The 13804-nt window shown below is 43.9% G+C and overlaps 2 protein-coding genes and 1 non-coding gene across 4 annotated transcripts in view; 1 reads left to right on the top strand and 2 right to left on the bottom strand.

Moving 5' to 3' along the window:
- Window positions 1-4409, bottom strand: part of LOC117728716 (FERM domain-containing protein 5-like) — a 57766-nt gene extending 53357 nt beyond the window's left edge. The window contains exon 1 of the mRNA XM_034529512.1: window positions 3841-4409. Within this exon, the coding sequence (XP_034385403.1) occupies window positions 3841-3942 (102 nt within the window). The 5' untranslated portion in view covers window positions 3943-4409. The remainder of the gene's footprint in view (window positions 1-3840) is intronic.
- Window positions 4410-5801: 1392 nt separating this feature from the next.
- trnah-gug lies at window positions 5802-5873 on the bottom strand. The gene has a single exon. It is a non-coding gene; the product is annotated as a tRNA-His (tRNA).
- A 278-nt stretch (window positions 5874-6151) lies between these two features.
- On the top strand, window positions 6152-10299 carry cry5 (cryptochrome circadian regulator 5). Of its 2 annotated transcripts, none has more exons than XM_034529302.1 (11): window positions 6152-6317; window positions 6444-6668; window positions 6783-6977; window positions 7111-7229; window positions 7363-7517; window positions 8073-8213; window positions 8456-8623; window positions 8751-8891; window positions 9363-9514; window positions 9618-9836; window positions 9944-10299. In XM_034529302.1, the coding sequence occupies exons 2-11, from the start codon at window positions 6454-6456 to the stop codon at window positions 10005-10007; spliced, it is 1569 nt and encodes a 522-aa protein (XP_034385193.1). In that variant the 5' UTR covers window positions 6152-6317; window positions 6444-6453; the 3' UTR covers window positions 10008-10299. The 2 variants fall into 2 exon arrangements, with proteins under 2 accessions (XP_034385193.1, XP_034385194.1); XM_034529303.1 differs by having other exon boundaries at window positions 9618-9839; window positions 9946-10299.
- The last annotated feature ends 3505 nt before the right edge of the window (window positions 10300-13804 follow it).

The raw sequence follows: 13804 nt of genomic DNA, 5'->3' as shown, positions 1-13804 counted from the left end.
TTTTGGTTCACGGTAGGAATCTTAATTTATGTCAAATGTCCCACAGTATCTGCCTCCAATCTTTACCCTTACTCAATAAAACGTGAGATTATGTGTGTGATCTACATCTTATAGTTCATGCAATGGATCTGAATCACATAGCTTTGTATTTGTATAATAAACTATAATAAACATTCAATGTGACTGTATGGAATGTGTGGCATTAAAGTGTATATTCTACTCTTCTGTGTTATCTAATGAGCTACTGCTGATTAACACTAGTACACCTAACTGCTCAACTACGATCCATGAAAATACAAAGCCGTCCAGGATATAACTGCCAAAAAATATATATGTCTAAATAATCCCTGTGTTTGTGTGTTTCTTTCATTACAGTGACCCCATGTTGAAGATGGCTTAATCTAAACAAGAGAGACAGTAAATAATGTCCAGGACAAAACAAACAAATAACTTACTGATAATCAATAATAACAATTCAGAAAAACTCTCATTCGCTCTATAGCCTGCTCTCCTCCAACTAATCTGTCATGGATAGTTTTGACACCAGGAAGTTGTGTGTAGGGATTGCCGTTTGTTCATCGTAATAAAAGAACAAGCAGTTGGAAGATCCACACTTTTACTTTGAGAAGATGTCCAGTGTTCGACATGCCGCATGCTCTCAGATTATTGCGAGGCAATGTCCAGTGAGGTAGCACCCTGCACTGCACTGCCGCTGATATCTTTAAAATCTAGTCTTGGTGGACATTTTCGCTGATGTGAACATCATATGGTAACTAAACATAGTTTAGCACTCCTGACGCTGTGTTTCCCCTACTGCCTCCAAGTCCCGGTCTTGGGCTTGCCAAAGCTTCCATGGTGCCTTTGAGCACACCTTCTCAGGACTTTCCACTTTCCCCCCAGACAATTCATCCTGGATTGAGGCTTTAAGAGAGTGAATTGTTGACACAAGTCTTCCCATTCTTCCACGGTTATGATGTAATCAGCAACAGTGTTATCTGTAGGAGAAGGGGGCAGATGAATGGGTGGTGGTCGTGGAATCTGATGAACAGGTGAGCCTGGCACACTGATGGGCAAAGGGAGTCTGTCCTGCTCTTCTCTTTGCCTCGCACCCTTCCTTTTACACTCCATGCTGTCTTCGCAGTAATATTTCTTTTCCATTTATAAAGGTCATATCGACCATTATTACATGATGATGGGATTTCATGATGACAGCAGCAGCTCGAGGTGTAGGCTAATTGAGCTAAATGGAAAGTGTGACTATTGTTGAGCTCCACGAGGGGCCTTCGTTCTGGGCCACATCTCCAAGGTGTGCAGGAAAGGACCGCAGCCATCCGCTCCCATTCTCAGTCAGTCTACAGTTGTCATGTTCCACTGAGGTCACTGCGATGTCCTTATTGCACATGAACAACATGATGGGTTCACCAGGGCTTATTTAGCTTTGTGTAGACCATAATTAATATAACTCCCTAAATGCTGTGTTCACATATTCTAACGCTCGCAAATAAATGGTGAGGTTTATTTTATAAACAATAGACAATTGATCAGCATGTGTTTCATCAAGCCGCCATAGTGTGAAATAATGACATATTTAATTATTTCTCTTGGTGGAAATAATGAAATGTGCCAATAGAGAGCGAATCCCTGTCAATAGAAGCTCCACTAAAAATGAGGCATTTGGTGCTTTGTGCTTTCAGTTTCTAAAAGGGTGGGGTCAGCATATCTTGACAGCCACACATTGATAGAGAATCATGACTCATGATCAAAAGTGAAGATGGAATAAGTGCAGGCAGTACTTTGGTAAACACAACTCGTAAAAAAAAGTGCCAGACACACTGTCTTCGCCTGTAGTCGGAAGGTAAAAACGAAACATTGTGTTCTGCTTGTAAAATATTAACATTCAAACTGAAAGGTAAGTTGGGATGTTGCATCAACAACAAGGCATTTCTTTTCACTCAAATGTAATTATTAGAAAGTTAACCTTGGGGCCTTTATTTAGTTATAGGCAGGACGAGCACAATGGACCCGAGACTGACGTAAAATCACCATTTCATCTGTCCCCCGAGTATTGCCACTTTAAGTTGTTAGACTTTGAAAGGCTTGCTTTGCCTTTGCCGTCAGATCCTATAAACGAACAGCTGCTCTGATGGTCTTTGTTTGTTGTCGTCCCCGATTCAGCAGCAATGGAATCCATTTGAGCAACAACCTTCAAACGCAGTTCCAGCAACTCGAATAACCAGGTTAGGGGATGCACACAGACTTCTGAATGATGCAGCCACACTTTGCAGGGATGCACACACACACACACACACACACACACACTTGATTTAAAATGGAAGTAATGGACATTAATCACTTGCTCTTAATCCTCCGCTCTCTTTCTTATAAACACTCAGTCTGTTTACAGACTCGAGTGATGTCTCACATTCATTCATGTTAATACAATTGATTTTTGAGACAACTCAAGAAGTACAAGAAATAAAGAGAAATGCATCACACCAATCTGCAAGGGACTCACTGAGTAAGGGCCTGACTGACTAATCCAATGTGCAGAATAAATCTATGTGACTGAAGAACATGTGAGAGCTATCAACAAACCTGCCAAAGGAACAAAAGACACCAAGCAACCAGGACTTCCTTAGTTCTTTCTATTCAACAGCACCACCAGCCTCAGTCACCAGAGATGAGAATCAATGCTTCTCTGCCACGGTATCAACAATAAATTAAACACAATGATGAGAATAAGTTAAGTAGAACTGAAGTGGTGTAGTACTGTCACCTCACAGCAAGAGGGGCCCGGGGTCTGTGTGAAGTTTGCATGTTCTCCTCGTGGCATAGTGGGTTCCCTCTGGGTTCTCCGGCTTCCTCCCACAGTCCAAAGACATCTAGCTTGTTTATTTGGTTATTATAAAGCTGGTTATTTTGCGAACTTTTGTACTACTGGTTTACGTAGAGAGGTTTACGTACATGGTGTTTGTGTAACTCATTTCAATCAAATTGATAGGAAACAAGACTGTCAGAGCAGAGGAAACCCCGGACCGGACCGCTCCTTATACCTCACACACTGACTGCTCCGACAGTTTGAATCATTAGGTCTTCTATGTGGAGAGTAGGCTGCGTCTCCATAAAATGCTGCTTTTCATGAGTTTATTTGATCTGTAGGTTTTAGCAGACAAAAAATGTCATGAACTTAATCTAAACAAAGTGTCCAAAAATCATAGCACATAGTGACACTACATGGTCCAACACAGGGTCAGTCTGAAGGGCAAATTGACAACTCTGGGTATATTTGTTAAGGCAAATTAAGATGTGCCCACCCTCTATTTAGACTAATATAGACCCTTTGTTATGGGACAAACACCTCCTATCCCTCTGCCTGTATCACATAGCTAGAGGATACAGAAATCCTCATTACTGAAATCGTCCAAGATCCCATTAATCAGAGGTGATTAATAATGAATTCATATCAATGCATGCGCGCATGAAGCAAATTACCACATCTTCAACAGAGATTTGTGTTTGCTTTATTTTGCCATCTGTTAACATTGTGCTAATTAATAATCCTTGACGCAATGCACATCATGATGTCTACACAGGTAGGCTATGGTCATCTGACAAAAGCGGCATCTGCAGGCCATTGATGAGTTATCGAGAGTTGACATTTGGAAATAAACACGTAGCAGCAGCATTCAATAAATTGTGTGTGACATTGCATGGGGGGGGGGGGGGGGGGGGGGGGCTCGGGGAAAGTCGTTGTACCTGATCACCGCCCCGTTACGTGTTAACGGCACATGCTCCGCCACAAGGTGATCAGACAAACAGGAAATGTTGGTCCCCACTGACCTGAATCGTGCAGGTGTACTCCGAGTCGTCCAGCAGCCTCACAGTGCAGTTGCATTCCCTGTCCAGACTCCTGATGCTGCTGCTCATCAGTCGGCTCAGCATCTTCTCGGTCGTCTGTGTACGGGACCAGGGAGAAGCGCGCGCAGCGCATGCATAAGCGACAAGTTGTACCTTCTGACACGTTAACGACGTCCCCGTTAAGTCCAGCACCTGGTCAGCGGCGGTGACGGTGCGGTGCGGAGCCGCGGCGGTCGTGGTGCATCGTTTTATCCACGCGTGTGCGTGTGTGCGTGTGTGTGTGCGTGTGTGAGAGAGCGTGAGTGAGAGCGCTGACTGGCCGAGGTGCCAACACGGTGCGTTTCTCCAGTCAGTGAGGAGTGGAAACAGTGTGGTGCTGCTGCACTCTCCCCCCTGGTCCGGTAAGACGGTCACCCCTCACCTCACCTTCTCCCCCCGCCTCCTCGCCGTTGCCATGCCGCTGTAATGCTAATGGGCGGGCCGAGGCCGGTGAGTGGCGAGTCCGTCAGCCAAAGGAAGCCGTGACTTGAGGCACTGCCTTCACAGAAGTGACGACCGGAGACGGAATTCCGATAGGCTGGTGTTCATCGTGACTTCAGCCACATGGTTGGGAATAATAACATGGTCGGGAGGTGGATGGGCTTCAGCTTCACAAGTGAAACAATGGACAGGCGCTTTATGAGGCTGCAGACGTTGATGCATTGATATTCAACGTTTGATCACGAGGCACATAATGTGCTTTTTAAACCATGTACAACTAAAAGCAAAAATAGGCTAAAAAAAACAACACATCAACATTACGTTTTAGATAAATGAATTACCTTCAAATGTTAATGTCTTAAACGAGACATTTCAATAGCCAAGCAGAAGCCAGATGTCCTACTTTTACCAGTCGACTCGCCCTCTTTGTTTAATGGCGATATTTCCGACATATCGTGAAGGCAGCAACACATTTAACACTGTGGCCTCCACAGGTTGATAAAGTCTTTTCTGATGAAGTCAGCACAACTACGGTCTGATAGGCAGTCATGTAAAACAAAGATAATCAATGTTTCCGTCTAATGATATTACTGTTGACTATTATTCTCATGTGTCACGTACTCAGAGTCAGTTTGATAGAAAGGTCAATATGGGCACCAACATATATACTTTTCTAAATATAGTACTAAATGAAGAATAAATAAACGAATAAGTAAATAAACAAAAAAAATAAAGGTAGCATTCTCTACTGCGGGAATAGCTGTCTCTTTGAGATGAGTTTGAGTCAAACTGTTAACAGTATAGTTTCCGATTCCTTTGACTGTGTCTCCCTCTAGTGGCGTTTTATTATAAATACAACGAAGTAAAATGAGGAAAAACCCAATAGCCGACGACTGAATGGTGGAAGAAGTATTCAGGTCCTTCGCCTTAGTAACGGCAGCAATACCACACTGTGAACACTATTAGCAAAAAGGTCATGCATTTAAATCCGTACTTAAAAAAAATAACGTATCAGAAAAATGAGTTTTGCTTATGGTGTTTTGGGTTTGGTTACTTGGGCATTTAGTGCATGTTGAATTTTTACTGCCGTATATGTTTACGTTTGTGCTCATTTGAACTCCTTTATAAACTTTTGGGTATGTTTGTGGTATCGTTGTATGGTGAGAAACACCTAACGTTATCTTTACAATGTCAACTGTTCATGAGGTCAGAAAAAACACCCTTGTTTTCAGCTTTGTAGCGATACATTGTTCAGCTATCTAAATGTCGTTGTTGTTTTTAGGCTAAAATGATTTATCTTTACGTGACTAAAGGTAGATCTACTTATTTGACCAGAGGAAACCGTAACGTAAAATAACTTCACTTGCAGAACAATAATGCGGTTGTTATAGAAAAAATAGCAGTCCCTAACATAAACTCCAAAGACAAAAATACAGCCCATCTGCCGTGACATTGTATCGCAATGCCGTGACCCGGATTCGAACCGGGGTTGCTGCGGCCACAACGCAGAGTACTAACCACTATACGATCACGGCGAGCTACGATGGGCTGGCGGAATTTGAATGGTCGCAACGTGGTGTGTTGAATGGAGCAAGACTTCGGCGCGACTGTATAGTTGATTGAGAAAGCTGCGGCTGCTTGTTGTTACTCTCTCACCGGAAGTCAATGTGAAGGGAACATATCCTAAACATTTTCTTTCAAGAATCTGCCCCACAGAACCTTTCTTTAATATATTTTTTTTAACTACGGAAACTTGGAGGACAGCTTGAATTGTTTGCGCAGTAGTGACATCTGGTGTACAAACTGACAAACTGCAGGGGATACACGTGAGGCTTCACCTTCTCTCTGGTTGGCTGGTTCTGCCGTAGACGTAGCAGAGCTTCCCGTTTTGTAACGCAAGACAACGTGCTGATTACCAAACTAAATATCTCAGCAAACACAGCATCTACCAAGCATTACTTTGTGCAAGTAAAGTTAAGGTAATGTTTCGCTTCACAACTGTGCATCGTTTTTTGGATGATGTTGTCATCTTGTTGGTTCGTTGTTTTGGGTCTGTAGCCATTCCCTCATGCCTCCTTTAGGGCTCACCGTGGATGTGTTCACAGGTTCGGAGCCATGGTTCATACATGTGTTCACTGGTTCCGCAAGGGCCTCCGGCTGCACGACAACCCAGCGCTGATGGCTGCTCTGCGGGACTGCCAGGAGCTGTACCCGGTGTTCATCCTGGACCCTCACCTCCACAACGACACCTGTGTGGGTATCAACCGCTGGAGGTTCCTCGTCGGAGCCCTCCGAGACTTGGACTGCAGCCTCAGGAAACTCAACTCCAGGTAGAGACACAAGGACGACCTTGAGACATATTGAATATTAAGAAAGTTTGAAACACCTATACATATTATTAGTATTATCATACTCTGATATTGTGTTGTGTTTGGCTCCTTCAGGCTGTTTGTTGTGAGAGGGAAGCCCGAGGAAGTGTTCCCCGAGCTGTTCGACAAGTGGAAAGTAACAAAGTTGACCTATGAGTACGACACGGAGCCCTACAGTCTGAGCCGGGACCAAACGGTGACCACATTGGCCAAAGAACACAGAGTCGAAGTCCTCTACAAAATCTCGCACACTCTCTATGATATAGACAGGTATTATTTATTAATGCTGATCTTGTAGCCTACACATATTGGGGCATTGTTTACTTACATTCCATGCAATTGTTACTTGTGAAATATTTGGGGTTGCATCATACGTTTTTAAAAAAGGTCTTTGATGTCTCAGGATGATTGAGGAAAACAATGGGAAGGCTCCGCTTACTTATAATCGTATGCGGGCGATAGTGAAGACTCTTGGTCCTCCTAAGAAACCCATCCCTGCTCCAACAATGGAAGATATGAAAGGTAACTACTGGATCATGGATTCCATTGAAATAAAAACAATTAGTTTAAACAGTAAACGTTCATGAAAAGCTAGACTATGAAAGTAAAAGCCAACGAGTGGCTGATTGAAATATGCCTGTTTCTTCTGTCACAGATGTGAAGACGCCTTGTTCAGAAAACCATGAGCAGAAATACGAGATGCCCACGCTGGGAGAGCTCGGCCACGACACTGCAGCTCTTGGAGAGGAGCAGTTCCCTGGAGGAGAACAGGAGTCTCTGAGGAGATTAGATGAACATATGAAAAGAACGGTATTTCACTCTTGTGTATTCGTCATCTCTTCATGACTGGAGGGTTTGGCACCCTGCAACTCAGGGTTGAGACACATGGTATTAAATTCATTTAATTTGTGTTCTCTGAGGAAAATCACAATAAGGTGAGAGCTTTTTTTTTTTTAAAAACAGAATCCAAACCGACAACAAAGAGTGCTTTATTATTATTATTATTATTATTATAGCATTGGTGTTAATACAGAGATACTTTTAGTTGTCTCCTAGCAAAGCAGAGATGGGCTGTTGGAGACAAACTACTAACACATTGTGACTCACAGTGTGCTTTCAGAATTTAGACCTGCCTTTGCTTTCTTTCTACAAAGATGATTATGCTCTATTCTCAGTTATATATCATACATTTAATTCACAACCGTGGAACTATGAGGTTCATCTGACATCTTTTAAAAATATTAGTCCTTCACATTTTCTAAATATATGATATAAATGTATGAGTTAAAAAGAAATACAGAAAATGTCCACATCTCGTCTTTGATGGAAACGCTCTGTGTGATTTGCACCACGTCTTTTCTTCAGGGATGGGTGTGCGGCTTTGAGAAGCCACAGACTTCTCCAAACTCTCTGAGCCCCAGCACCACTGTCCTCAGTCCATACGTCACGTTTGGCTGCCTGTCTGCACGCACCTTCTGGTGGAGGCTGGCGGAGGTCTATCAGGGGGTGAGTGTCACCATGCACCGCAGTATGTAACACCAGAAACGAGGCTGCACAACTTACGCTTCATAATGGAATTGTAACTTAACTTTCCTCCATTGTTTAATACATTTCAAAACAAAAGAAAATAGTTACGATGTTGATTTAAGCTTCATGGAACAGCAGGAAATGTGTTCTAGATTTAACTATTGATGTAGGGGCCTAACTTTGGACTTGGTCTGACTGCTGTGTTTGTGTGGCATTTGCAGAAGAAGCACTCAGATCCTCCAGTTTCCCTGCATGGCCAGCTGCTGTGGAGAGAGTTCTTCTACACAGCTAGTGTGGGTATCCCCAATTTTAACAAGATGGAGGGCAACCCTGTATGTACCCAGGTGGATTGGGACACAAACCCTGAATATCTGGCTGCATGGAGAGAAGTACTGAATCCTTTAAACATTTGAACTGAAATGTATAATTATCTTGATAATTCAGTAGCACTGCTATTTTCCTTCCATCATAAACTTTTCCTGGCTTTCATCCTGAATGTGTTGTATTTCCCTTGAGGCTCGGACTGGTTTCCCCTTCATCGATGCCATCATGACTCAGCTGAGGCAGGAGGGCTGGATCCACCACCTGGCCCGGCATGCTGTGGCTTGTTTTCTCACAAGGGGAGACCTCTGGATCAGCTGGGAAGAAGGGCAGAAGGTGTGTGAAATGAGATTGCATCTTGTGCTTCTGGTGATTGAGAACGGAGCTCATAACCAATCCAGGTCAACAACGCTTGTTTCCATACACAGTTTACAGTGTGTGGGAGATGGCTGCAAAATAACAAATACCTATTTATAAGTCTTGATGAAATGGCCAGAATAACCCTAAATAAGTACCTTTAGATCATATATATATATATATATATATATATATATAATGTGGCAATGCAACACACTAAAAAGTACTGAAACCACTTAAAAACATGAAAGTGAATTGAGTTATGTAGTTGGGTATAATGTGGATCCCTAGATCCAGGATTTAAATCTTAAAAGGAAGAAAAATGCATGAAATGAAAACATTCATTCATTCATTCAACTGCACTCTGCTGCATTGATTTTGATCTTTTTTTCAACCGAGGAGTGCAATGCTAAATCTGTGGAGTACTCACTTTGCTGACTGCCCCTGAAGGTGTTTGAGGAGCTTTTATTGGATGGCGACTGGGCTCTGAATGCTGGAAACTGGCAGTGGCTCTCTGCAAGTGCCTTCTTCCACCAGTTCTTCAGGGTCTACTCCCCTGTCGCATTTGGCAAGAAAACAGACAAAAATGGAGACTACATCAAGTAAGATCATAAACCTAACAAATGATACACATATTGTAATATACATGCAATATATGTATAATAATAATAATGGTAATCATTTTGCCTCCACTCTACTTCATAGAAAGTACCTTCCTCTTCTTAAGAAATTGCCGGCCGAGTATATCTATGAGCCGTGGAAAGCTCCACGCAGTGTCCAGCAGGCAGCAGGATGCATTGTGGGTAAAGACTACCCGCATCCCATCGCACAGCATGAAGTGATCAGCAAGAAAAACATCCAGAGGATGAAGTTGGCTTATGCCAAGAAATCGACGGACGCTGCTGGTTCACCCAGCAAAAAAAAAAGGTAGTGTAAGAAAAGTAACTTTTTCAGAGAAGTTTATCTCCTCTGATAGTTAGTAATGTTTACAGAACCTCCTGCTTCTTTAATACTTTCACTTTTCCCCCTGTAGGTGTAAAGCGCAGTGCTCCATCTGTTGTTGACATGCTGAGGAAGAAAGACAGAGGAAAGTAATATGAATGCATAGTAATAGAGGTTTTCTGTGTCTATTATGTCTTCTTGAATACACCCTACGTCAGTTCCCATTTTATATTTTGAGTACTGTTTTTATTTTTTATATTGTATCTATATCAATGTTTAAAAGTGAGTGTTATACTTGTAGAATGTTTCTTGCATGGAGATTAAGTTACAATGTATAAAGATTGCTGGTCTCATCTTGTCGGAAGGCTACAGTTTATTTTGAGACAACGTTTTGTCTGTTCACAAGTGGCTATTTCATTAAATGATAAAATGCCTCACTGTTGAACCCTAGAAATGTGATGTTTTTTAGTTTTTTACTCTACAATGTCTGACGACTCAGCTGTTCATCTCAAATTATAGTTCATACATGTTCCAGATCTGTTCCAGATATTCACAACTGAGGTGATGTTTTACATTTCTAATTTAGTTACTGTCAATGTCTATGGTGTGATGTCCATTTCAGTAGTTAATCTGCATAAGAGTGGTACATCAACAGAAAAAAAAACATTTTGTATCTTCGAGCAGCCAATGGACAAACTCATTCCCAGTTTGTGCACTGGTTGTGCTCTCAGCATTACCACTAGAGGTCACTGTAAGTCTACCTGCTGGAAGTTCACTTTGTCATGCAGTACCACTGAAGGTCATTATTGGTTGAATTGGTCAAGTTTAATACTTTTGTCAAGAATATGTTTCATAAATAATTTGTACATTTGTCGTATGGCTTTGGAAGATATAGTAGATTTAACCCTCAGCAGCTGTGGTCCACAATGAGCAGCAGAGATTGTACACTGGCGAAAAGGATCAAAACATTTATATTGCGTGCATGTCAAACCGATAATATTTTGCATAATTTATATGATCTCGTTATAAATTGTATGTGTATGTAACCTCACACCAAACGAAAAAAGGCTACATTTATCCCATTCATCACAATGACCATCGGCCCCTGTCTAATCTGAGTGTGCAGCAACATTCATTTGGGCCCATTAGTCAATATAGGCAACATGCTGTATGTTTACGGTCTGTCCATGTGATTGGCTGAGGGCAGTGTGAGCGGTCACTGTGTGTGTGTGTGTGTGTGGCAGCTGTCCTTGGAGGCCTAGTCTTCTCCTGTTTCGGCTTCCTTGGAGCTGACACTGGTGTGAATAACCAGAAGATGATGTCACAGCCTCAACAGCGTGCCAGACGTCCGTACAAAGCCAAGCTCAGTTTCCACAGAGACCTCTCAAACATCAAAACAATCGGCTGTAATACTGTGCATGCGTGGTGAAGGGTGTTTGAGGGTACACTTGGCACAGGGCCACCCTGCCAGTAAACACTCACGCCAGACCATACAGGTCTTGCTAAACCGTTATCAATCATGACAGATTCATTTGATATTTTGTTTTGAATGTATTCTGCATTTGCGGTCCGATAAACATGTTAAATTGGCCCCGGCCCCAAAAAGATGCATTAATCTGTGATCAAAATCCCATCTGAACCCGTCGAACCTCAGATTCAAGACGAACAGTGCGGATTCCGTCCCGGTCGTGGAACAGTGGACCAGCTCTTTACCCTCGCAAGATTACTGGAGGGGTCCTGGGAGTTTGCCCAACCAGTTTACATGTGCTTTGTAGACCTGGAGAAGGCTTTCGACCGGGTCCCTCTGGGTTTTTTGTGGGGGGTGCTGCGGGAGTATGGGGTGCCGGACCTGTTGGCACGGGCCATCCGGTCTCTGTACGCCTGCAGTAGGAGCTGTGTTCGTCTCCTCGGTAGTAAGTCAGACACGTTCCCGGTGGGTGTTGGCCTCTGCCAGGGCTGCCCTTTATCACCGGTCCTGTTCGTGACCTTCATGGACAGGATATCTAGTCGCAGCCAGGGGTGGAGAGGATCCGGTTCGGGAGTCTCGGGATCGCCTCTCTGCTGTTTGCTGATGATGTGGTCCTGTTTGCCTCCTCGGACCGTGACCTCCAGCATTCACTGGGGCGTTTTGCAGCCGAGTGCGAAACGGCAGGGATGAGAGTTAGTACCTCCAAATCTGAGGCCATGGTGCTCTGCCGGAAACCGGCGGATTGCTCCCTCCAGGTGGGGGCAAACTGCCTACCCCAAGCGAAGGAGTTCAAGTATCTCGGGGTCTTGTTCACGAGTGAGGGTAAGGTGGAGCGGGAGATCGACAGGCGGATCGATGCGGCTGCAGCAGTAAAACAGGCGCTGTACCGGTCCGTCTTGGTGAAGAGGGAGCTGAGCCGGAAGGCAAAGCTCTCCATTTACTGGTCGGTCTACGTTCCAACCCTCACCTATGGTCACGAACTCTGGGTCGTGACCGAAAGAACGAGATCTCGGATACAAGCGGCCGAAATGAGCTTCCTCCGTAGGGTGGCCGGGCTCAGCCTTAGATATAGGGTAAGGAGCTCGGACATCAGGGGGGAGCTTGGAGTCGAGTCGCTGCTCCTTCGTGTCGAAAGGAGTCAACTGAGGTGGTTCGGGCATCTAGTCAGGATGCCTCCTGGACGCCTCCCATTAGAGGTTCCGGGCACGTCCAACTGGTAGGAGGCCCCGGGGAAGACCGAGGACACGCTGGAGGGATTATATCTCCCGGCTGGCCTTGGAACGCCTCGGGATCCCCCAGAATGAGCTGGAAAGTGTTGCGGGTGAGAGGGAAGCCTGGGTCGGCCTGCTGAACCTGCTGCCACCGCGACCCGACCCCGGATAAGCGGGTGATAATGGATGGATGGATGGAAAATCCCATCTGTCTGTGTCGACACTTTGCCACTCACACCATCTTGGATCTGGGTGCTTTAATATCCCAGTTGGATTAGCACAGCATGTTCCCATGCAGCTAGCGTTTCATAGTGATTTATTTCAGAAGTTTATTTGCTCCACGGGCAGCACCATCAAACAGTTAGTTCCCTCTTTCTACAATAAAAAAATCACTAGTTTAAAGAATAGCAGATGCCATTTATATTTAATTTTTTACAACGCCCTGACCATGATAATAGACTTTGGGCTTTTTAAAGTTCATCATTTATAATAAATGTTTTCAGCAACTGACACTACAAAATATTATGAATGTACCCAACCACTGGATTTACCAACCGAACCAAACAAGAGGACACACTCAACACTGGCTAGTAGTGTCTCCTTCACACAGCAGTGGGGTTGATTGCATCATAAAACGTCATCGTGCCCATGTTCAGATTTCATGCGTCAGTGCCAGCAAATAATAGAGACTTTTAGAGCTCCCAGTCATCACATGTGTACCTGTTGTAGACATACTTTTACCTGGTCGGAAGTCCCACCTGTTCATAGCCTAATGACTGATTATAACAATTTACATTTGCCCCGCAGTGACCTCTTTCACTATTTCTGACACTGCACAATTCTGTTTGCAGAAGACAGATAGTGGTATCAATAAAGCCGCAGTGTGAGGATCTGTAGTATGTGTTGTGTTTCCTGTTTTATTTTGTAGTCCCCGTCCCTCGTGTCCTCTGTTTCCCGGCACTTCCGGTCCCTGTGATTGTCTGCCCTGTCCCTGATTGTTTCCTCCTGTGTCCAATCACCTGAACCAGCCCTGTGTATTTAAACCCTGTTCGTGTCTTTCCCCTTTGTCAGTTCGTCTTGTTATGATCACCATAGATCACGGGGGGTGAATCAGTCGCTTGGATATTTCCTGCGAGCAATAAAGTTTTTTTTTTCTCCCTACTTGTCGGCGTTTGGGTCCTGTTCTTGCAGCTACTCCCGTGATACAGAGGTAGTGATCTCAGTGCGCATCATCTGTAGCCTCATCTATAAATCTGACAGAATAAGCTATA

This window comes from Cyclopterus lumpus, chromosome 3 (assembly GCF_009769545.1).
Source record: "Cyclopterus lumpus isolate fCycLum1 chromosome 3, fCycLum1.pri, whole genome shotgun sequence".
NCBI lineage: Eukaryota > Metazoa > Chordata > Actinopteri > Perciformes > Cyclopteridae > Cyclopterus > Cyclopterus lumpus.
This window is presented reverse-complemented; position numbering and strand designations above follow the sequence as displayed.